Genomic DNA, 27,416 nt, shown 5'->3' with positions numbered 1-27,416 from the left:
ATCTACCGCTGTCAAGTATCATTCGAAGACGATATTTATGAGTGGTTGATCACGAAGCGAGTCGGACGTACTGTACCGTTCACATTGACACATGCAAAATTAATACAGTCACGATACAAGCCCCGCCCCGGGCATTGTCTAACGAGCATCCGTGATAAGGCAAGGCTGAGATAACATGATATCATCGTGGAAGTATGAATGGAAGATGCAAATCTCGTTCGTGATTTCAGTTATGTGAAAGAATTTGTGCAGTGGGAACGACTTGGATTGACAAATTTTACGTGCGTTGACTAGTGTCAACGCACATAAAGTTTGTCAATCCAAGTGTATGATTTATTTTCGGTCACAAAATGAGTCTCTTCAGTGTCACGAAAAAAATATAATTTAATATTGCCGTAGTATCGAAAACGGACACGTTACGTTTAAAACAAAAATATAGAGAAAGAAATTAGGTACGCACCTCCACACTAGAGAAAATATGAAGACCAGGTATGACACACTGATGGCACAGGAGTAGTCCAAAGGTCAACCGTACGGTATATGATGTCAGTATAGCACTGAAGTGTTGGTTACAAATTATCAGGGAAGTCTCGCCCCCACCCCACCTGCGGCGCGAGGGTTAATATGCTCACTTGACCCCACATTTGCATTGGGGAAAACAGTGAAATCATCTGTGCGTGACATACCCAACGTTTGTGGTTTTTAACTGTTTAAACTGATTGACTCCTTATCATACCATCGAAGGGTCGGAAAAAGTCGATGTGAATCGACAGCTTTCAGTGAGGTTACAATGTGTTATTGGATGGTGTGGTTACAGTAGCTTACGCACTACATTTTCCGTTACCAAGAGACATTTACAGATTTAAAAAAAAAAACTATTCCAAAAACCTTTGTAGCTATCTAAAACACGTTCTATTCATATATAAATAAATACTCATATACCCTTTCATTTAAAAATTGCGACACTGAATTTTCAAGTGATTTGTCATTCTAATTAAAAATTATGAAACAAGACTTTTATATGTTATTATCTTACAAAATCTTTTCATACATAAAAACACTGACTAAATGTAGAAAGATCTCATGGTTATGACTCATGAATTAAGACAAATGTATCACGTAAAAGATATCAAGCTCACCGGATGAATTGTAACTCATTTCGTACCGCAATTATGAGTAAATGACTCTGCGCATGTGTACCACAGATATAAGTCTTTTTTTATTTCCATAATATCTTTAAATGGAAATATTTTAAAGAAATAAGCAGTATTACAGTCTACCTTGTGATACGTTCACCATACTTGTTAGTTACATTTTTACCTATATTATTATTTATGTGTGTTATCTAAATTTCTCATAAGCTCGGATCTTCATTACTATATACAAACTGCGCCGTAAAGATAGTGGAAGAATAGTATGACAAAAAATATTCTTATATCAGAATCCGCACCTATAATAGTATATACCTATAGTTAAGTCCAATAAGTACTATAATTAAGTAACAATAAATCTAAAGACGATTAATAAACCTAGGTAATTTTAAACCCCAAAAACATCCAATCACGTTTCAACTTTAAAATAAAATCAATCTTTACCTATAAACCACCAATTGCTTCCACACTTCTGCTACATATAAACAAACAATAAAACCTCATTACTCTTTATACAATTTGCGTAGGAAAGGCGGCAATGCGTCCGATCGTTAAGTTTTCCCACGACGTCAGCAGATGTCGCGCGAGCGGCGCGCGCGCACCGTGACGGTGACTTACCGATCTCTGTAATGAATTCAAACCGCCCCCGGCCGCCCGGACCGCACCTGTTATTTCTCGTCGAATTCAAAGGAATAATAACTATTTCCTACGGTTTAATTGTTTGGACACTATGGAAATGTCAAAATTAAAATTACTTCAAAAGTGGTAGTGATGTTATGGACAAGAACTTTAGTAATTTTCTTGCCGTATTAGTTAGTTAGTCTTTAACCAATACATCTATTTGTTTTGAAATAATTATTATCATCAAATCGAACTTTCCTCAACTCAGATGCCTTTAGACTAAAGCATCCCAAGCTCACTATTAATTTAATCCGCAGCCCTTTCTCTATGAGATGCGTGGAGTACCCGCGGGCGCGGACGCAAGTGCGCGCGAACCGTTACGCCCGGCGGTACGAACGGTCCTACACCGGTCACCGCATGTGTGAATTGTTTTAGGATTCAGGGCATGATTTGATCTATGCGCTTCGTGCTTGAAGGTTGAAATTCGCGCGTCTATAGATAGTATTAAGTGTTACTTTAAAGTCGATATTAAATAAACGTACAATCGAAATATTGATAAAAACAAGCTGCTTTACATAATTCCAAATTTAATTAGCGAAATGTGTTGTGATAGATTAGCAGCATGAATAAGCAGATTATATGCCCACATTCATCCGGTCGTAGTCAAATTAAAATTATAATAGAGATATTGCGATGGCTCGCCAATACCAATTGTGGTATAGAAATTATTCAATTTCGCGTAACATCTAGATAGCATTATGATCTAATCGGAGCAAAAAACGAGACGAACGCTTGCGAACCATATTCAACCCTTTACTGGGGGCGGTGATATTAAATTGAAATATTGCTATTTTATTGTGCGTAATATTTATTTGATTGTTAAATAAATACGCTATGTGGGACGCCGAATGATTGTAGTTCGTTTAATGGAGGGTGCTCGCTATTGTTAATGGTTAATTTTTTGATTAATCATCATGGTACCGCGTGAAATCGTTGCCAATTGCAACGATTTCATTATTGGTTAAATTTTATAGTTTTAGATTTTATTTTAAAAATTATATGGTACAAATATATTAATATTTTAGTTCAGTTTATTAGATAAAAATATACAATATCCGAAGCGAACATAACATTTAAGCTTATCAAAATTACTTTTTAAAAAGACATTTAGCTTTCTTTCCTACTCAACTTTCTCTATGGCAGCCAACACCACTCATACCTTATCAAAATTCAAAAAATATAATCACGCAGCGAGATAAGACGGCTTTTACACACAACAATGGTGCGTGCGCCGCGTCGGACAAAGCAACGTCATCAATTTTAATCTGAGCGACAATTGCGCGATGACAAATGTCAGCGCGCGCGACACTCATTCATTACGCGCACGAATGCACGCGGCCTGTTTGATAATACAACTGCTAATAAAGGGTTAACTTATTATTGTTATTGCATATGACGGGAGATGGATTATTATGATTTTTTCACGACTTTCATAACATTAATTTCGAATGTCTACTGTACGCAATTTAGACAGAAACACGTCTAGATAAATGTCTAGATAATTTATTAGGCAAGCTTCTGTTATAAATGATGGTCATAACGGCCTACTCCAAATGTCAAAATAATTTAAATGCTTTTCTAGAGACTAAATATGGTACAAAGAACATTAGTACATAATTGCGTAGTGTAAAGCAGCATTCACGTTTTAGAAACGTACATAAATTTTGTTCCTCTTTATACAGATACAAAATTGTAGAAAACAAAACACTTTTTTAAGAATTTAAATCCACGCTACATAATCATAAAGGTATGACACACTTACTTTATTTAATTTGTACACGCAACGACAAGCCATTAGTCGTCACGTAGAAACCAAAAGTAACCTTGTAGTAAGTAACATTTTTACTTGTGTTATAAATCTAAGTCATTTCAGCTAATTTATTATCTTATATTTGGGCCAAACACATAGTGCACCTACTCTGATGTAACATGTCTAACTAGACTGGTGGTCAAAGCGAAAGGGACATCCATCAAAATTGTCGATAGAGTTTATTTTGCGTATAATCGAATTAATTCTCTAGCTAAAAATGTAGTCTTATCGAGTAATATAATGAATGAATAGACCAATAGGCGGTCTCTCTATTGATAAGGGACAAGTCACATCGATTAATATATTTATGAGAAATGACGTGCACATCTGGACTTAGTTTACAATATAAAATTATATAAAAATGAATATAAGTTGTTGAATGTTTGCATAAAATAATTATAGATATTAACACAGACCCAATATTGAGATATTTTGATATTCATTGTACGCATGCCTTCATAGAGGTAACCTAAATTCGAACGTAACTTTATTTTGAAAGGGACAAAAACTACGTGAAATTCTAAACGTAGGTGGAAACTAATTGTAATATAACTTATCTATCGGTAGTAACAAGCACTCGTGAAGATCTCAAATTCTCCATTCATAATCAATACTATAAAATAGCAAACAGTGGTACATATCCCGCACGCATTTTCTACATTCGCTTATCGCCTTCAATGTGGCTTCGTTCTCATCAATCAACTGTTGTGCAACAGCATTATGACAAATGCGTATGGCCAACTGCAAATCGATTCTAATTATGGATATTTAAGAGTCATTGTAGAATATTGGAGCGTCATGCTGGACTGTGACGTATGTGGGTGTAAGGAATTAAGTTCGAATATAGCCATTGCCAATGACCAGGCTATTATAACAATTACAAATGAAACATTAATGGTTATTCTTATTAGAGAAGGGGGTAATTAATGTTAATAGTTCGATGCCAAAAGCACCATCATTTTCAATAGATATGACATAATTAGACGATCTGAGTAAATAATACATACATTTTAAGCATGAGAATACAATTTTCCTTCTAGATATTATTGATTACTATTTTTTTTAAGGTAACCTCTAAACACCAGTACTCTACGTCATATAACCAGAAAATACACTAGAAAATATCCTGCCAAGTAAAAAACACACCACAATATTTATTTTTAAATGAAAGCCAAGCGTGTATAAAAGTAAAAACATATTCCCAAGAAGTCAACAGCACGTAGGTGTTATTAAACAACACACCAATTATATGCAATTGCAAACGCATAAATCATTGACAGCGCCGGCTGCGACGGCGGCCCACCGGAAGGCATTACAGGAAACTGAAGACCCCTGCGCTGGGCATAGTGGGACTAGATATGGCAAGTATTGTAGGAATGTTTGGAATAAACCTGTTTAATCTAAACTAAGGAAAGAGATGTGTTGTAATTAAAATGTACGTAGATAAGCTTTTTTCGGAGCAGTGAGCGGTTTATAGAAGTCTCAAATCAATCGTTTTATCAAACTAATGAAAGAATAATTATTGTTGTATCATAAATAAAATGCGTAAACACTTTTTAAAAATTACATTAAAATATGATATTAAATCACTGTTACCGATTTCTCTTAAACGATATAATAACTACCTGGACAAATTAATCAGAATGGAAAATTATAATTTCGTAATATGTGGAATTACACATTTGCGTATGAAATGGTTGTTGACGTCACGAGAATACAAATGCGCAAGCAACATGACTTTTAAACTTTCGTCCTTGGCTTTGCAAATTTCCCCATTCTTACGACTTACATATATCTAAAGTAAAAGTAAGTAATTGTACTTAGCATTTCCAGTAAATCATCGAAGGTAAATCACCCTCAGTAGCATAAGCATATGCGTGATTTTTTTTTTCATAGCAGCGTACGGCGGGCGACGCGGCGCGTACGACGCGATTTATCTAAATTAAATATCGCATGCGCGCGTGTCCCGTGAGTGCGCGCCCTAACGCCGACTCTTATACAGTATGAAACAACATAATGTAAACAAAGGATTGAATAATTCACTCATAAATGATGGAAAAATACTTATTTAGCATGGCATTGATTTTGAGTCTGTTATTCGGTTTTCACGGTCGTGTTAAGGTTTGACCTTATAATATCAGCTTAATACGACATTGAAAATTAAAAATGGCGGACGAAGACCTAATAAGTATATAATAAATGTAACGCAATCAAAACCGCAGTCATACCGAAGGATTTATTCAAGGCGATACGAGAATATCGGCAATATAAAAAGTATTAAATATTTTTATTACAAACGGCCGATAAAATCTAAACACAAAAAATAAATCAACCGCCTATCCGTTGTTTTCTGTTGTACATAAAAAATCCGGTAGTAGTGTCTCGATCTGATAAGACCTCTAGTCCTATTCAGTTTTAAAATTATTCGTCTGTGATAAAATACACCAATCTGTTAGCCGACAAGGTAAAAAGCCTACAAGTAAAATATACTGTTGAATGTCCATCTCCCGACTTTCATTTTATATCTGTATGACATATCAGATGCAATATATCAATCAATAATGATTACTCGGACGCAATATTGCAGTTTCATTACTGGGCTAATGGATGAACTTTAAATAGTACAATGCATGACGGAAACCCATTTAAATATAAATAATCATTTTCAAGCTACTGACAAGTGACGACGACATTTTAAAACTCGTCGACTAATGATATAATATGTAATTCTGACTTTAAGAGATTGTGTTAATTCTCACATTAATTGCGTAGATCGGAACGATATCAAACAATTAAAAAAACTTTATATTGTAAAGTCTTCGTAATATCGGAAGAAAATTAAAAATATAAAAAACCGCTATAAAATCCCGTAAACTAGTTTTATTTCGATACCTAACGTTCGTGTAAAAATCAGAAATCATCATGCAATTCTGCTTGATTTTCTAGTTAAATTTCAAAATTTGACATATAACATATTATAATTGCTATAGTTTCGCCCTTATTACATAACTAACATAACTCGTAAAAAGTAGGTTTACATCTCTATGAATGATTTCCTTACAGATTCAATGTAACAAATCCAAACAAAACAGACTAATACAAATGAAATCCACCTGTATCAGTCTAACAAACGGCCGAGGGCGACATGTCCGCGGGGCAAAGGGCAGGTGACTCCAATTAACCGCCACCCTGGACTGTCAGCCGAGCGTGAACGCGCGTCACCGTGATTCAAACGTGATTTTTACATAACACGATTTATGTACTGCCTTCAGTATAAAGGTGACTGAATAAACTAGACAATACAATATTGGATCTAAGATAAAGTAACTCTGCCTAACCTTAAAAGGGTATAAGGCGTGATGTATAGGTGTGTATTAATATCGCCATTTGGAATTAGTTAATGATAAATTATATTCCATTCTATTAAATTATCTTCGAAATTAAGTCTTATATTTCAGAGTATAATTAGTATTTCGATTTGTATATCTACCGCTTATAAGCAATACCTGTATTGATGTTTGAAGGACATAGATGCCGAGCCAATTTAGACGTAAATTACCAATATTTTAAAATTTCAAATGCAGTGAAACTCACCAGCAGCAGCTGACATGACATCCTGGAGCGGTAGAGGCGTCCTCGGTCCCAACAGAAGTTCTTGTCCAGATGGAATCTCTCGGATCACTTTGTACCACACCTGGAAACCATGGGTTTTTCTTGTTAATAATATGTATGACTTTAATGTGTGTTTTTTGTTTCAGATAAAGGAGTTTTGTTGAAAAGCAAAACTATTAAAATAATCTATGTCTTTCGTCATAAATTAACAACAAACCAACATTTCTTTAGATTTTTAAATGCTTCAAGATGACATCAATCATTTAATATCATCCACCTCGACCAGAGCTCGCTTTAATACAATAAAAATATAACACAAACTGAACATTAGTTACTCATTTTGTAGAGTGAATAGGTAAAGTGAGGTCTAACAGTGCTTCAAATTAGTCGAGCGACTGTAACGCGCCAGAAGCGATGCAAACGCACTGTTTTGAGAATCCATAAGAATACAACACAAGCGAGGCTCAAGTAAAAGACCTTAGAGCGCCTCCAATTAGCCCCGCTGTAGTCGTGTAGTGTCTTTTTTATAAGGTATTATTTATTTTCTGAGCCATCACCAACGATTTCCAAATCACTACTGTCTGCAGACGCACGGCTAATTTTAAGATGCCCCAATATTTGAAAGGACAAGAATGATATAGATATATACATACATACATAACATCACGCATTTATCGCAACTAAGGCACCCACTTTTCGCCAAGTATGTTCCGTCCCTTGATGTGATAGGGGGCGAGCCTATCGCCATATCGGGCACAAATTCCAGACTCCGGGCTGATACTGAGCAGAAAAACCTAAATATCACTTTGCCCGACCCGGGATTCGAACCCAGGACCTCAGAGCGCTATTGTACCGGGCATACAATACAACTACGCCACCGAGGCAGTCGATATATAATATATAACATCCAAAATTATAGATATATAACATCCAAAATCAGCTATAAAATGATCGTAAGGGTTTTCATGCAAAACCCCTAGACACAAGAGCTTGGCAGTGATTTTAGTACTCACCGCATGCAATACACATAAAAATCAATTTGAATATAATATATCCCTGTTCTAATAATTTCTATCCTTCTTAAGAAATCTAGAATTCATAATGTACGTTAAGGACATATTATCAATACGTCAAACGTATATTATTTAATATAATTATACTTTTTATTGTATTATTTTTTAAATAAACTTCAGTTACCAAATATACAATTTGAGTTATGAAAAATATAAAATTAATAATCTGTTCTATTAAAATTCGCTATAAAATAAAAAAAATCGTTTAACTTTATGCCTTGTTTCCACTGATTATAAAATCAAAGGTGAAATATCAAATTGCGTTTGAACCCCGCAGGGGCACAAATAAGTGAATCTAATCACCGCATCTGTTCGCTCCCCGCCGGTTGACCGGAAGTAAGACACAGTTGTTCAGGCGAACGCCGATTTTCTGCCACCGGAAGTTCCAACGTTCCACATTCAAAATTTTATTAGGGGGGTACGGTAATACACAAAGACTTTTTACGAGGGCCCTTGTGATAATCACGCGCCGTTTCGTGTTTTATTTTAATTATCATTGACACAATTGAATAAATACTGGATTTAAATCAGGTTAATTTTTTTTCTATAAATTTAAATATAATTAACGTTCTTACTTGACCAGCCAGTAATAGATGTTGTAAATTGACATCGTGGGGATAGTTCGTCGATCGAACCAATTTAAGCCAATTTGACTTCTCAGTAGTGCCGTCCAGCCAGCCTCGGATCCCATTCTTCCCAAGCACCTGAAACAAATTCGATAAAATAAATAACAATAATTCAAAAGCTCTTTCAAAAGACTTTTAATTTACTTTATTACAACGCCATCTATCAATAAAGTATAGAACTTTTTACAAGACATGTAATTGACACAATGCCGCACAGTGTCTTTTCTTTCTTTCGTAAATATCGTTCTACAAAATTAATCTTAAAAGTTTTTAACATTTAGATCACAATTTATTACTAAATTTACTTCCCATTATCCCAGTAAATAATTTCGAGATTATAAATTGTTCGCATGTGAGCGCCCTCTCACGGTAAAGTTGGATAACGCTGGACACTGCGGCTTCGTGATAGATGGCGCTATTAGTCTACGTCAAGATGGGACCGTCACAGCTTGTCCATTTGTCACCAACCCCATCCCCATGATGATTTAATTTTACGTAGATATGGCAATTATTAATCACATTTAACCGTTACAAACTATTTTTGTGTTCTGCAACTTTATTGCGTAAAACATTTTATTGGTATATCATTACATTAGTATTCCAGTATTTTTATTGCCTAGAGTTTTGAACTATTATATCCGCTAAATCGTAGTATGTTCGCCAAACACATGAGTCCAAACATAGACAGAAAAATGTTAGAAATGGCTGTAAAATAACACCTCTATCTAACCAAAAAAAAACTTACACAAAAATGCTATGGTATTATTTACGTTTTAACTTAAAATCTTGAGAGAACTATTTTCACATTATTACCAAACTCAAATCAAATCTATACACGTCTCCCCATACACATAAACGCAGGGCCTCGTTGATAAACAAGACTGTCGATTGTCTCTAAATTTTCAAACAATAAACACAATGGCTTTTGAGAACAACGGCTATCGAAAAGAGGGTGCATAACCTACAATTTAGTGGCAGACACTTCAATTTCCCTTCGATTGAGTCATAATGCGCAATAACAGTATTTTAAAGATGTGTACTCGACTGATAGGGGGTTCCGTGTTTGCTTGCCGTTAAATTAGGGCCTTCTACTTGATCTATCGCTTGACTATTACGGTTGTTAGTAGTTAAACATCGTTATTAATATAGTATCTGTGAAGGTGTGTTGGACATAATGGACCGACATTTTTGTCTGAATTCTACATAATCATAACATATCACAGTTAGTTAGTTAGTTTAGTTGGGTTTTTACATTGACTACATATATCGATAAAAATCTTAGTGACTAGGCGCATAATAATACAAAACTTTTTACATATGTAAACAATTATAACATGCAAAGATTATAAATTGTTTTCTTAAAATTCATTTCATGGATACATTCCTTTGAAAATATAAATTTTAAAAATAATTGTTACGACATAATTATGCCCTAATTCACTTATTCAACGCCAAAATTTAACTACATTAGACCCGAAACGCGAAAGTGAGGAGACTAATACAGCATGAAATTAAATCGCGATCCCCCACTTTATCATCTCGCGACAAGGAAAGATTTAAAGAAAATTACACGAAAAATAAAAAGCATCTGTTGTTCGGTAATAATGGCATAACAAGTGAGATATTAATCAAACACTAGAAGTTAAGAACACAGGGCGGTAGTAAGATATTTTTACTTCGTAGTTCAATATTTTAAATATTTTTGTGAATTTGAATACATTTGGCCTTCGGTTTACATCTCAAAACAATGAACGACTCTTTAATATCTAATGGATACTAACAAGCACAATGATTTTTTCTAGAATATTTTTTAATACAAATACGACAGAAATACTCAAACAAATATAATAAGAGAAGAACATAAGTAAGAGAGCTATTTCAATAAAAAACGGTGGATCGAAACCCCCTCAAAGTTGAATAGGATACGCGTCTGTGGATAAACCCTCTTTACGCGTCAACGACAAGCCTTTCCGCAGCATTTATCACGTTATTAAAACTGCTCCCGGTACGTATATTCCGTAAAAAAGATAATTATCTTAGGCAACCCTCGTCTTCACTAGGGTTGGCAGTTATCGAAGATTTTGCGCAATGAAGAGTTTGGTTTAAATTTCAAATAATTATGATTTACGACATACCAATAAAGATAGACGCTTACGTCAAATTTCGATTCGTAATCCCTTATTACTTAATTCAATATTCGTATTCGATGCAAATAAGTCATATTTAAGTCATTTATTTATATTTAAGTAATAATGATATTTTAAAATAACTGAAATTTTATATAGTGTATTTTATTTTTAACAAACACGCTATACTAAATGTAAACAACAGAAATGATCCTCCCGAACCCACTATTTAAATTCAGAATGCAAACTACAATTTTACACAAGGACCCAGCCCTAACCTAGCGATGAGTTAGCGAATGCCGGCGGCATGTGTTCGCAATCAGTCATCGATGAACGGCGCGGGCGCTCGGTCAAGGATGCGAATTGGACACTTGCTACCAATCTTACGGGGGGTTGTGGGCCCCGCGATGATATATGGACGCTGTTCACGACATTTTATGACGTGCACTTGAGATAACGCTATTAATTGTGAGTTGTTAACTTGATTTTAATTTGTTATAAAATCCTTCGTGTTAATAATTCTATATAAATGTGTTGAAGACAATAGAAGATGACATAATTTTTTATAAAAGAAAATAATAGTCATTTATAATAGACTTTCGCAACCATTTGTAATTTAGGTATCACTAAATTAAAAATAAACTGTTAATCTTATGTTATATATAAGTTAACCATTATTCCACAGCACAAATAAGTATGTTACTTCCAAACTGCACCAATGAACAGAAAACCATCCGAATTTCCCAACCAATGAACGCACATTGATAAATGAAATGTATTTCTAAGAGCTGCCCCAGTTATTCATACGTAAACATAAACCCGTGTAAACGCAAAGCAGTTTTAAATTTTGTTGAAAACGTGACTACACAGCGGTTTATTATAAAAACCCTTACTCGCAATTTATACGAAGTGCCAGCAGATCTCATATTTTGCGCACCGCCCAGAGATCGCAATTTCCCAGAATACTCGGAAAAGCTACAAATGTTGGTGAGTCGTTGCCGTCAGAAAATTACATTTCATAAATTTTAGTGATGACGAGCAAAACATCGATATGTTGCTAAATTTATATCAGTGCTACGTGATAAATTGCCCGAACGTTGACGTGGCTCCATTCGTCAAATGCATGATTTTATTGTTTCTAGAATAATATGTCCACGTGTGTGCGATGAATTATGCTAACTGAAAATGTGAAACTTTGGTTAGTTGCTAACCACTATGTTTGCTACCACTAATTTGCGATGGCAACAAGATCATATATCAAGCCAGTATTGATTAAATTATTTTCAGGTGTCATCCATGTTTCAATAGTGATAGTAAACGAACCTGAGTTTATTTTCTCTATTCTGTTACTATATTCCCCAGTCAAATCATCATAACCCTACTAATGGATATTAGCCAGGAAATTAATATTGATATTGGAAATACGTTACCTACTATTTTCACATAAAAATTCTATTCACAAAGAGTTACCAAAACCGCAATACATCTACATCAACTGGCTTCATCGATAACACAAGTCTGTGTCCCATCCCTACCGTTAGCTGAAGAGCGTTCGCCGCGCGGTTGCGGTGATCACGCGTCGTTGCGCGCATCACACGTCTCGTTTCACAAGATAACAATTTGTGCGAGCGCTTATTTACCGCTCGCTCTGCTCTCGGCTCGCTCAAATTGGACCGTACATAACGCGGATATTTTTAAACTTATTCCATACACGACTGGCTGGACTAAAACTAGTTTGAGAGGTGTAACCTAATTTTTTTTCGATAAAGTACAATTTGTTTGAATGCGGCATTGGTGCAATTGAATCATGGCTACGTTTGCGTGTTATGTACTAGTGTATTCGTTTGCGGATTTTATTGGCTTTAAATGTTAAATTTAAATGTAATTACTGGTACTATCAAGTCTGCTTTTCCGTAAATATTAAGCCAGTTATTATATATACCTAACAATAACACAAGAGTTTGTTTAAATATCAATTAATGGATATACATCTTAAGACTGATATATTTTTTACAAATTCCCGTTTTTAAAGTTATCAATTGAATAACGCAATTACACAAACAAAAGACCATAAACGTACATCACGAACACAACAAATAATTCCGTCGGTATATTCTGATTTTTTCCATACATCTTGTTCACATTTCAGCTGTTTCCCCCGCTTGTCTAGTTTATCGGCTAAGGAAAAGCATTGCTTCCGCCGCGCGTTATCCGCGAAGAGCCGCTTTTATTTCGACAGTTTTTCCGTTTCTTTTCACTAAACACTTTGTTTTTATATCATCACTGTCAGCAAGTTCCGAGGGGTTCTTTATCGTAAACAGTTCTAATTGAAGACATTTTTTTCGCTAACTCTACTATTTTACTGTTCGTTTGCTATCGTGATATGATTCAACAACGAAACCATAAGTAGCTTATAGAATTGTACATTGTTTTAAATTATTTCGAATCGTTAAATAATAAAGCTTATGGATTATAACGATGTCAAAATGTAAAGTGTATAAGAGACATTGGTCCCAATAAACGTGATAACATAGTGTTAAGGCAATTTAATCTCTGGTTACATAGTCATGCTTACATTATGGTGATCACAAACTTTCCAAATTCGACAACAATTTATCAAGTTGTTTCACAAACGCCGACAACAGAATCCACCATCCATAAATTAAGTCGAACTTTCAATAGAAAACCATCTTTGTCACATTATCCTGAACAAATTATGTCAAAATTAGGATCCTTGTACGGTCACGTTCCGACCATTAAACTGGAGACAAAACGCATTAATACCTAACACGTAGGAATATTCACGGACTGCTATCATTGCGCAAAAAAATGCATAAACAAAATTGTGTTTGCGGTTATTAAAAGCTTTCCGTCACGATTTTATTCTTTATTATTATGGTGGTAAGGTATAGTCCAATGACACAGTGCGTTACAAAGGCGAGTAGGTGTGATGTTCTATTGATCTAGTATCTAAAGCACCCCATTGATCGACACAAAGGCGACTATCGTTTGTTCATTGATCGGTGAGCGCTGAATAATCACAACTTCCAATTGTGGACAGTTTGGCTCTGTTCTTTGTGTTAAAATAACAAACGTAACAAATACAAACACGTTTTTTATAACAGAATATGTTTTGTTTATGAATATTTCTAATGAAGCTACGCTTGATTGAACTTGAGGAGCAAAACAGAAATAAAAAAATTGGTCAAATTACTTTCAACTTGCTCTAAAATGTTACTGTTTGGGCGTGGCTGTCTATAATCCACCCATCTACAGGGCTGCCGCAAGCATATATACCTACCATATTATACTGATCTTAGCAATGTCGCCTTGTCGACGAGAATATTTTTTTTATATGCTTAAGTAAAGAAAACATTTCACTACAAGATAGAGTACAAATTGCTGCTTTTATAATTGAAATCTATACCAATATGTATTATTAAGCTAAAGAGTTCGTTGTTTGTTAATTTCAGGAACTTCTTAGCCAAAAATTACTTTTTCACTAATGGGAAGCTAAAGTACTCCTGAGTGCCATCGGCTACTTTTTATCTGGAAAATATTTATCCCAGAAAAACATTCACGCGGGTGAATCCGCAGGCACAAATATTTATAACGTATCAAATATATCTCGATAATTCTTTGGGAACTAGAGCAAATCGTATAGAGATGTTCTCGCTCACATCTGGACGCGTTAAAACGGATTAAGTGGAAGATTACACGCGTAAAAAAATGTTCGCATTCGACAAAGACACCGCTCGTTTCGTCACGGTGACAATTGGCGGGTGACGAAATTATCCGCTGATTTCGAAACCATTTTTTATGTTGTTCGTGCAGCAGTATTAGATACCATATTGTAATTTCTGTATTATAAAAATATATTAGTTATAGCATAGTATTAGTGTTAACTGTAATTGATGTTATAATTTAGTTTCATATATAAATAAAAAAATAGAAAATAGCTGGAGTTCGGAGTTGTGTATGCCTCACCGTTGACAAACATTTATATTTTTCTAAAATATTTTTGGAAGACTAATTTGAGGTTCTTGTCCATTTATAAAACCATAATAAATAAATAGCCCTGCATTATATACTGTCCTACTGCTAGGCACGTGGCTCCTCTGCTACTAAGAGGGTTTTGGCGTTAGCCAACCAAGCTGGCCTAGAGCCGATTAGCAGACTTCACATACCCTCCAAAATTCTCAGATTTCCTCACAATGCTTTCCTTCAGCATGCAAGCAATTATTCGCTAAGAATACACTCATGATTTTTTTTTTTATAAAAATCAAATGTGCGTGCTTTTAGTTTTGAACTTGTGGACATTCGTCTCAACAGTCCGTTCCACTCCCAAGTAGGCTATCACTCCTTATAACACCTAATGTAGCAGTAACATGTTTTAGACGCAGTACATAGTACATTATAAACATCCAAAAGACAGCAGTTGGCAGCATTTGTTATTAAAACAAAGAAAAAACAATTCTCCATTTAAGTGAACAAATAACAAAATTCAACGCTAAACTGGAATAGTTTTTGTACGTACAAGATGCTGCGAACGCGGGCATGTTTTGAAATAACATCACAACGTCAAAGTTAGCAACTTGGCATCAGTCTCATCAACACTTCGACTCTGCCGAACGCTTCGTGTAAACAACGCCTAACCTAACCCAATAACCGGTGCTATATCACGTTGCTTTCGGGGTATTTCGTTATTTTGTCTACACGGATGTTGGCGATGGTATACAATTGACCAGTGGACGAAGAACCCTCGTCAGCCCATACCTCTCCTCCCGTTGGTCTAATTGTTTTACCGCGAGGAGGGGTGAAAGAGCTCCACGGATAGTGGTGGTGGGTAACATTGTGGCCCGAACGTGCCGTGGCTTCGACTCCGCAAGCTATTATTGTTCTGGCCAGCTCAGATGAAATATTGCCCCACTGTGCGCTCCCGCAATGTTTTGCGAATGCGAATTTGTTGGGAAAAATATTATGGCAAATAAGAAACCGCGAAGACTAGTGCAAACTTTGCAAGTTCTCGCTGTACCTTTGGTGAATATTAATGTACACTTTTAAATAATTATTTTTGAGATTTTTTAAACAAAACGGCTTAATGTTTCTGCGTATTATGCGTTGTGTGTTTAATTTTAAAATAAAAATAGGAAACTAAAGAACGTTTTAATTATTGATTTCACACATATACAGTCTTAAGTTTAAATGCCACAAACATCATATACTAGTAAGCAGTAACCGCTGAAATAATGAGATAAAATCATCAGAATAAAAAAAAGCATTTTTTACAATCAAACCCCACAAAACAGATATATCCAATGAATTTATACGTGATATTTATCCGCAATACCAGGATACCGTGGGGTGAAGCGACAATGTTAGCGAAGATAAATTCCTATCCCGCCTCAGGATTAGCCGCTATTGTGAGAAGTAAGATTAACTGATAAGTGTCTGCGTGTTAATAATAACGGGCCGATACTTGGGGTCGCTACCCTTGTTTGTGAGTTGTAAAACATCGCGGTAAGGTGTCTTGCTAATTAAAACATTGGATTTATAGATGCGTTAAATTTTGATTTATTTATTATTATGATTACCTTTGATCGTAACTTGTTACTTTTTATGTACCGTAATGTTTTATTGTTGTGCTATTTCATTGATTAATTTTAATTACGAAATTATTATATTTATATAATTTTGGTTGTAAAATGGTTAGTACAAATACAAATCTATTAATTTTGTATGTAACTTCAGCATGAACTTTACATTTTTTTTTTTGGTATATTTATGGTACACGTAGAATAGCCTTTTATCATCGATCTGGTGTCATATGCACCAGGTGTCAATTTAACAGCTTCTGTCTGACACAGGCGCGATTCGGCAATCGCAAACTTGTACACTACGGGACAAAAAATACGTTTATTTTACGACAATGCAAAGTCGCATGTAGATACCTTAAAGTAAAAATATATTTATGTGACCTCATTTAAATTTGCAAATAAATTCGTCTCTAACATTCGCGTAAACATAAAAAATCATTGATCATTGTCTACTTCAGCTCGACTTCTTGAAAAATATGTGTATTAAGTAAAAAAAAAAAAACAAAAAGAAAATACAGTAAATTTATTATTTTCCATGATATGGTTAACAAATACACCCAGAATACACATTTAATTTGTCCAGCATTGCTCCTCAATATACCATCGGCCATCTGTTCATTGTAACAGAGATCATACGCGGATCATATAAATATTCTCAACGGTGGCAAAGCACAATAACAATAATATTTTTTATTGTTATTACGTATGAATGGGGTATGTCAGCCGCCTACCATAATGAAGATGTAATAGGGCCGCATACAGCTAATCCTCCGCCGAAGGGGTGACCATACTGAAAGGATGTCACACGAATATGACAGATATTTTGACAGTAATGCAACGGACTCGCTGCCGCGCGGCTTAAATTGACGGATTTAATTTTCAATTCATATGGGCGTGACTATTTAATTTTATTGTTATTAATCCTCAATTGATTAATTACTTTACAATGTATATTGTTATTCATACACCTACAGTAATTACGTGTACATAGTTTCCTTCCCATTGTTATAGAATACGCTAGACAAGGAAATCTACATTCATTAAAAAGTAAAAACAAAATAGTAAAGTACAATCTAATTTAGGTCCTTAATCGTTTGTATTTAGTATTTGAATATAACAGCAAAAAATATTTTTACCCAGACATAATTAAATAACTGATAATATATAAGACTGCCTCGGTGGCGTAGTTGTATTGCACGTCCGGTACAATAGCGCTCTGAGGTCCTGGGTTCGAATCCCGGGTCGGGCAAAGTGATATTTGGGTTTTTCTGCTCAGTATCAGCCCGGAGTCTGAAATTTGTGCCCGATATGGCGATAGGCTCGCCCCCTATCACATCATGGGACGGAACATACTTGGCGAAAAGTGGGTGCCCTAGTTGCGCCTCTGCATACCCCTTCGGGGATAAAATGCGTGATGTTATGTATGTATGTATGTATAATTAAATAAACAAATTTAAAAAAGCCACCGTGGTTAAATAAACATTGTTCGAGCATGGACGCCTCCCAATAAAATAACCGAACGACATAATTCATTCATAAGATCCCTCTGTCAATCGCGGCCCGAACATTATCGATATTAAATTCATATTTCCACATTTCCAATTATGATTAGTCGTGTCATTTTGACAGATGCACTCTGAGATAATGAGAGCGTATTCAAATTTCGAACTTGATTGACAACGAATCCCGAAACTAGTTTGTCAATATCGGTAATTTAAATAAGATGATTTTGCAATCTTTAAATAAATATTGAAAGCCAATCATAAAGGACGATTATATGAATTTATAATTTTTAATGTAAATTTTTATACGAGTTTTGCAAACGATCGTAGATACAAATCAGTTTTGAACCTGTGAGAAAAATATTTGCCGATCTTCTCTAGTGGTTGGAATAAAAGGGAGTTTTATTAGCAAATAACGTTGAAAGGAAGATGCAAGTGAAGAGATTTCGTGAGATTTTTATTCCTAAAAAAAACCCGCCAATCAAGTTTTCATTTAAAATGTGAATACTGTGACATCCTTACCGTTACTTTTTTAATAAAAAAGTGTAAATTTAAAGAATTGTTGACGGGGGTCATGCTTTAACCGAAATTAGGGTTTTTTGGTACCCAATCTTTTATTGCACTTTGACACGGGATGGGCCCGCGTGTTTGGAATTCTTTGATTGCCCCGATCAGTTTTTTTCACAAGATTTTCATTGAGATATCGCCGTATGAAACGGTGGTTGCTGTATAACCATCACTGATTTAACAAAAGCAACCCTGGAGTTTACGTAGACATGTGAACTTATTGAATTAAACACAACCCTTTAAAATAACGTGGATTAATCAACCCTTAACTCAAGATTTGCTGATGTCTATACTTTTTAAAAATCTTCATGAGGTGAACGAGCGAAATTAATTTCTAAAATATAGTATTTTACTCCGCATTACTTTTATATTGAATACCTATTAATGGTAAATGGATTTGTGCATAATTTATATAATTTCTTTATTTTGTCAAACAAACTCATGATTACAAAGTCTGGAGGTACAAACCTACAGATATTTTTAACAGTTTAACTAACCTTATTCATAAATATAAAAAAATTGACAAGTCGGTTCATAGTTAAATAACTCAAAATTTTTATGTAAATTAAAAACCCTAAAACCAACGTGCTACTATTTATCTGATACAATAATTTTTATCATAGCTAAATAATACAACGAACAACAAACACTTTGTTAGCCGCACAAATCCACATCTTATCGAAAAGGACATTCACCTTCATATATCATCAACATTGTTAGAAACATCAAAGAATCTTTTATGGTCAGTGAGTCGGAAGTTGCGATCAGCGTTTTGTTCTGTGCCCGTAATGACGTGCCCACTGGCCACAATTGGCATTTTTACCCGACTGTCACGTACGCTAAGATCAAACTACGTTACAATGGGAAATATATTTTTTGATAAAAAATGTTGCGAACTAATGTCAGTAACGTTTAGTATATGATTGTAAATTTTCTGATTTCGTATTATGAAGTTAACTTGATGATAAATGTAATAAATGCGAAATTATGGTTCCTAATTCAAATTATTACTTTGTACCGATTCTACTCAGTTAAAAAATCTTTTACCATTTTATCTAATTAGAAATTATGTTCAATGATATGTACACAATATATTAAAATTAAACTATTTTTCGGATTTTATCGCGGTTTTATAACGTCGGGAGAAAAAATAAAATATAAAAAAACCGCGATAAAATCCGAAAAATAGTTTAATTTTAATGTCTAACATTCGCGTAAACATAAGAAATCATTACACAATATATTTATAAAATAAATACCTATAGCTATAGCTATACAGCAAAAAAGATGACAGTGACTCAATTTTGCGTTAAACTGATACCAAATTCCGTGTATCAAACAAATAAAAACGCGCCATTGTGCGCAATTGTGTTGACAACTGTCATTAGGTGCTCAATAGAGGCATAGAGCTGCCGGAACTATGTCCGCCGCGGACAATGCGCAGTTTCACTGCAACACTACACCACTGTGCTCTGTCTATCTGACATTTAATAGGCGCATCTCGGCGATGTCCATAGTCCGGTATTTTGTAGAGACGCGCTTGGATGAATCGCTAATTTCCTTAGTGTTTAAAAAAAAATATCTTTTATAATGTTTTGGTACCTAATCGAGTATAAAAGTCTCAGATATGTATTATATGCTGTTGGCATACTATTGGCATTTACCTTCGAAGTCCTTACGGATTATTATGATAGCTGGATTACAAAATTTCATGAATACACACAATAATTCGATCCTAAAAATATTGTGCCGTAAAATTTCTAAAATTAATCAATTATATAAACAAAATACCAATATCTACATCCTATAATCCCAATTTAGATTTAAAAGGCGAATATCAATCCCTAATCAAATTTATCTATATTACCGGAAGAGGATGAATAGTTATATCTCCTTCATACTCCGATTTCGCATCTTTATTGAAACCCACAAATTGCAAGAAACTCAATACTTTTAACAAAACTTGGCCTTAATCCGAGAATTACAACAATTGATTTCCGCTTCCTACGAAGATAACTGCGCCACACCCCTTGCAATACCTTGGGCTCAATACATTTGCGTCTTTTGCAAATCGCCTGATGACGTAACACGTAATCTAATCAAGAAATCTATATAAAAAATTGTATAGTAATATTTCGACTGTATTTTAACGCAGTTAGAGCTTGTTATCGCCTGCGTAAGATAAATACTTGTCTTTAATATATAACTAAGTATAGTAATTAGTATAGTAACATGAAACACTTCTACATGCTAAAACCCTTCAAAATGACACGCTCAGCGCAGCGACTCAGAAGAATCAATAAAATCGACAGTTTATTGCATCCGTGCTTGACTTTGGGGTTTAATTTATTGACAACCTAACTTATTAACTTAACACTCATTCTTACACTTGAGAACAAGTGGGTCATTCATAAGTAAATTGACAAACGAATATAAGAAAGACGCGCCTTGTCATCGGTGCAGTTCAAAATACTCAAAAAAACGGATAAGAGCGAGTTGGACTCTTGTATGGAAGGTTCCGTACAAACTTGTAGGTAAGGTAGCAAAGTTATATACTTAATAGTTTAAACTAGATAAATATAACGTTGCTGTTCGACCCCACGGTTATTGCATCGACCGCAAATAATATGTTTATAAACGTAAATTCGCTTGATTTGTTATTAAACTACATATTTATACATATTATGTGTGTGTGTATGATATTGCTTTTGCCAAACGATTCTAGGCCAAGGGGAAGTATCCTATAGGTTTTGATACCCTGTGTAACCTCAAAATATGTGGCATTTCTTTTGACCGCGCAGGTTTACAAGTTTGATACTTTTACAGCTACAAGTGACTATAAACCCCAGTATTTGAATAAATTAACACGTTCCTAAGTAAAAAATCTCGACAGACAGTCAGACGGACAACAAAGTGATTCTACAAGGCCTCTTTTTAAGCTACGGAACCCTAAAAACTAAAAGGATTCGTTTTTCGGAAAGGATTGTCTAATATATCAACTTTAATAAGTATTTTTTTTTCCATTGAACGCTATGCAGGTTAGTAAACTGGAAGGTAATATATCGGTGTTTATCAAACTTCATGTATAATTTTTAATGTTATAATAATAAAGTCCTTACCTCCCAAGCAAACCGTCGGTCCAAAGGCTGCGTTTCCCATTTTCCCAAAAACGGTCCGTACTTCGTTCCAACAGCAATATTCCCTCTAGCGAATATCCCACTACTCTTAAACATTAACTCATTCGGCAGATTAAACTCTGCTTCAGGCGGATCCTCATCTTTAGAATGATCTTTATCTCTCGGACTTCTTGAACCCAAGAAGTCGTGGTTAGGTAGCTCTAGAGGTCTGGGGAGATATCCTCTTCCATATTCAGGGAAGTTTGATAGGTAAGTGTCAGAGAGTCCAAAGTCTAAGGACCCGTAATATTCCTTTATATCGGTTCCTGGTGCCATGTTTTCCTGTTTAATGTGGACTAGGGTGGGCGCTGATTCGGATGTGGCAGAGTCAGTCGGGCTCGGCGGCGGACTGCCAGACTCCTGGCTGTCTGCTGCTGCGAACAAACAGATAAAATTAATGACGTTTTCTCACTGAGATAATATCGATGGTTATAAGGCTAATTGACTTAACGACATTGTTTTGTGACACTGAGTTTCATACATATATAATCAGCCCTCTTTTCTATGTTTTTTAACCTAGTTAATTATATATTTTTTTAAAAATATCGCTAAATCAATTAGCTTTTAACCGTCGATATGGTGTGCTACACTCAATGATAAAAATTAAAAAAATAGGCTAGTCTTATTGTAACCTTATTCTAAAATGTAAAGATTAATATAGATATTGTTTTAATATTTAATCGACAAGAATCTTTTATGATTACACCAAATCATACTTTATCACACAGATATAAAACACATATTATTTTGATTATGCAAAATTAATTCATTCTAAGCTGGTATGTGCCGCCTGCGTACAGACATCTGAACTTGCATTCACTAGGGATGTTCTGACGAGACAAGCGGAAACGCTTTGTGCCGAGCGGAAACCGCACATAATGCGATAACCATGCTGCATGTCTTTTATTTTTCGATGTGCAAAATGTGCCGGAGCAAATTATTACTAGTCTGCGATCAACGACTTGAGGGATGTACTTTTTTGCCTATTTGTGATGCGAAATGTGGTTTGGTACTTTAAGAAATTAATTACGTATTTTTTAGTTGCGATATAAATAACTCTTTTATTTCGAAATCTGTTATTTTATATTCTTCACTAATATTTCATCTCTTCAATTCAAAATTATTATAAAAAATATGCATATAGAAAGAATTAATTTGTTAAAACATATAAGCTAATTGTCCCCAAATACGTCAGCGCTAGCGCATTACCCGCATATCCATACGAAAATAACACCTAACAAATAGATAATACTATCGGTAATCACGGATTACTAATGCAATTTATATATAAAATATGTACAATGTACATTATCAAGATTTGTCGCGTTCTTGGTCATGTAGCAGTTCGGCTGTTGACTTCGTGGTCGCAGGTTCGAGAAAACTACCAAAAAGATAAAATCCTATTAACCACAGTATTCCATTATAATAATATAGATTATACATATTAAATTAGTAAAATAAACCAATTATAAATAAACATAAACACCTTCCTTCGAAACAACTACAAACGCACTGCGTGTAATGTCTTTAGCACGCTTCAAAACAAATTAGACGAATGTAACATATTCGTATGAAATGATGCAACGCACGCGTGTCATCAATAAACTGCGACCCCCGAGCAAATACAGCTGAATGGGACACTCAATAAATCATACAGTCCACCCTATTACAGCTAATATACTTGTTAAAACAACCCCTATCTTGTCCATAAGTCTTCCTCAGCACGTGGCAACAAAAAAAACATCATAAAATTAGACGCTTGATAAACGTTCATAATACGGTCACGATGATAACTGCTTAACATAACAAAGGTGCACTCCCCGACCGACAATACCCAGGATGTTACTGAATGTCTATAGAGAATTCATTCAGGTTGTTCAACTAACCCTTTACACGCTGTTGCTATGCCGGTTCACCTGTCGCCAGATTCCGATAGTGCTTTGATTTTTTTTATATAAAACCTTTTTATGCAGTTTATGTAAATAAGAAGTAATAATACTGGCTGTTTTTAAAAACACGTGAGTCATAAAATAACATTCGAATTTCAAATTCAAATCAGCCGTCGCGAGATGTGTCGGCGGTGGACGAAGCGCGAACGCTGCGTGCGCGGACAATGCGGACGAGTCGTCGTTAAATCTCCAGTTTCCGCAGAAATTCGCGCGAGACTCAAAATGAGAACATGAACCAAACAGGAAACTGCGTAGAGCTGACCGTTGGATTTAAATTTTATACCTAATGAGTTAAAAATATTCTGAGTTGTGTAATCAATTACATAGGAGGACAAAGGTAGAATTATTTTCAGTTGCGATTGACTAATTGCCTTTGATAAATTATATGTCCTTAATCAAATCTAATTTCCGTAATTTACGGGGCAATTATTCTTAGATGTGATGTATTTTTATTGCGACCAAGAGCTAAAATTAGTAAAAACTCAGGTTGTTTTTACATAGATCTTATTAGAAAACAATAGATCAAATAAAATTGTTGCAAGCTTTAAAAAATTCATTCACAAACTCAGCCCTAAGTTTCTACAACCATAAACCAAAACGGCTCTTAGGATGTTTAAAGCCGGAGAGACCCCACTGCAAGCCGATTTCACGACTTAGACACGGCGACTGACAATAAACGCATTTTACGCCGTCGTGTGTCACCAAGAGTTCACGGTCCGTCTTATGTTCACTCATAAAACACTCCTTAACGTGACAAAAGCAAATTGGGACGTTATTGCGCTGCAAGCGATTAGCGGCCGCTTTAAATGATCATCTAAATATGAAGCATTACGATAATGAAATAACTTAAACCGATTTACTATTTTGAATTCTAACGGTTTTAAAATTCGAATATTTACAAGTAGAGTTATCGGTACCTACATTACATTTTAATTTATGTAAGCGTAGTAATAAATTTGCTGTGCGTTTTACTGCAATTAAAGAATGCAGAAGTGGCGTATTGACACAACGGAAGTTGTTTTAAACTCTATTACGAATTACTAAGTGACTACTTTTTCTTATACATTATAGTACACCTCATTTACTAAACGCTCACAATCCCACCGCATCTCTTCGTATCGTTACTCAGTGCGGACTGAAGGCTTAAATTCGTATGTTAAAATAATTTCAAACAGGTGAATACGACGTTAAAGCATTTGCATGCCTCATCCGACATCGGCTTCATTCACAATTTATTTTAGTACAGCGACGATAGCTTTCGAAACTGCACTTTCTAGTAAGACCAACAGCCATGTCAGGCCATTTAAGCGTGTATCTTATCATTGTAATTTGTTAGGTTTTGATTTCTATCATACTTGGAAGACTTATCTTCATAATACAATTGTAAATACCGACTTATTGGCAGCTATCGTAGCTGACAACAGTGGGTATAGACGTAAAACTTCTCACACAAATTCCTTCTATAGACAAGCATTAAAAAAAACATTGTTTTATATTTATTCCCTGAAGAGACTAGTCCAATCCAGCACTCTAATAGCATAAAAAAATCATAATCAATACAGGAAATTAGAACAAAAAGTTACTAAAAAGTAAATAGAAGATAATTTTAGTAGGTAATCCTTTGTATGTGCCTTCTTCAGTTTGTAATAATTAATCTCTTATCATTAGTACTAGTTGGATGATGGCTTTTTACTTTTTAGGACGAAGCAAGGAAGGGTAACGATTTTAACACCCTATGTATATATGCATTTTATTGCCACTCTTGCGTCGCACCTTTTGAACTCATTTTGACAAAAAAAGTATCTATCGATTCGTATTTATTGTGCAAAGTTTAAATGTTATATAATTTTTGTGAATTTTTATTTATTTTTTAGTAATGAGGTTGACTATTGATGCATGTTTTTTTACAAAATTAAAGTTGTATATAATTTGCTGTTCGTGGTGTACAATAAAGCGTTATCATTTATACATTTAAATAAAAGATATTTCTAATAATCCTTACTACGTTCCATATTGGGGAAAATTAGTAAAAAAAATCAAATAGAATTATGCAATTTAAATATAAATTGCGTATACATAAAATTTTGTTTTTTTTACAATCCATCAGCTTTGATTGTCAATATCTGTGATGTAGTGGCGATTTGATATTAAAATCTTGATCGATAGGCCATTAATCTATTAAATATATTAATTAGCTTTTAACATCAATTAAAAATTATTGATCCAAAGTGCAAATCACTTTGTAAATGTTTTAACACGAAGATTATGTCATGCTAATATTTTAATATGAAATTCTCATTGTTTATCTCTCTCTTAATTATTCAAAAACAATAGATTTTATCTTTAATTGTTTATTAAATTATAATTTTACCAAAGATAATTCGCAAACACTTATAAATTTACGTTTTAATAATGAAGTGTCATACTAAAAAGATTTACATTTATCATATAAAATAAAATATACATCTTTTTCATGAAATAGTATTATTATTTAGTCTGAGAAACCTCATCAACTCTAAACGCATTTCGAACACCAATTGCACCTTTCCACCATCAAAAGATCTAAAACAATATTTACACAATAAAAATATGTTTAACTAATCCACTTGAGTGTTATCTATTAGAGATGTGCGAGCCGCAACCCAAACTTATCGATATTCCGACCACAAAACCAAAGTACACCGTGATATTCGATTTTGCACAGTGGTGTCACCTTTTGACGTCGCCGCCGGGACAAAAGCTTGTTTGATTTGTCCGATTGACGTTTAACATTTGTATTTATAACAGGCCAGTGCGAAATGCTAGATATATTTGAGGCATTTATTTGCTGTAGTCAAGTGTTTTTTTTTAATTTATCTTTTCTAATCGATTTTATTGGACGAATTGTAATTATACTTAAGACTGAGTATGATAATTGTAAAATATATTTTACTTGTACTATAACTATATTTTATCTTTACACTGAGATTAAAATGTAATGATGATGTTAAGATCACTTGGTTTTATTATAAATATGATTTTAAAATAATTATACATTTAAGATAGATCTTTAATTAATAATATTATCCTCGTCCTATTTCTCAACAGAGCTAAATTACTTAACTGTTCATTAAGTTCATTTTAGTGTTCATTTATTATTCAATTGAATTATACCTAATGAGCGACATCGTCCAAGCGCTATAGTTGTTTGTCAAATAACTGTATATCGGTATATGATTATTTTAATATATCTGTAATATGCAATGTAATATTAGTAACATACGAATCAATTGTGTTTGAATAAAGCTAATTCACTAAATATAAAAACAAAATTAAAGTATCATAAGTTGAAAATTATAATACAAAATCCGCAAAATAGTTTTATTTCAGTATCAAAAGTTGGTTAAAAGAAGCACAATATGTAAAATAGCAATTTAATAACTAATTTCCATAATTTTTATTCAGAAATCTTTTAAATACATTATTATTGAATATCTTCTAGTTACCTGTGTCCGGTGCTGAATTATCACTCAATTAAAAAAATCGGACAAGTGCTAATTGACCCGC

At 34.3% G+C, this 27,416-nt stretch overlaps 1 protein-coding gene across 6 annotated transcripts in view; it reads right to left on the bottom strand.

The window, feature by feature from the left end:
• Positions 1–27,416, bottom strand: part of LOC115440240 (histone-lysine N-methyltransferase PRDM16) — a 126,976-nt gene that overhangs the window by 11,495 nt on the left and 88,065 nt on the right. For 4 of the 6 annotated variants that reach the window (XM_030164458.2, XM_030164460.2, XM_037437245.1 and 1 more), the window contains 3 exons: positions 21,865–22,295; positions 8,903–9,031; positions 7,237–7,336 (listed from right to left, as the gene is read on the bottom strand). In XM_030164458.2, coding sequence (XP_030020318.2) covers positions 7,237–7,336; positions 8,903–9,031; positions 21,865–22,295 — 660 coding nt within the window. The remainder of the gene's footprint in view (positions 1–7,236; positions 7,337–8,902; positions 9,032–21,864; positions 22,296–27,416) is intronic. The other 2 variants (XM_037437246.1, XM_030164462.2) reach the window with 1 other exon arrangement.

Source organism: Manduca sexta, chromosome 10 (assembly GCF_014839805.1).
Source record: "Manduca sexta isolate Smith_Timp_Sample1 chromosome 10, JHU_Msex_v1.0, whole genome shotgun sequence".
Classification (NCBI taxonomy): Eukaryota; Metazoa; Arthropoda; class Insecta; order Lepidoptera; family Sphingidae; genus Manduca; species Manduca sexta.
Note: the sequence above shows the minus strand (reverse complement) of the source record. Positions and strands in the feature narration are given on the sequence as shown.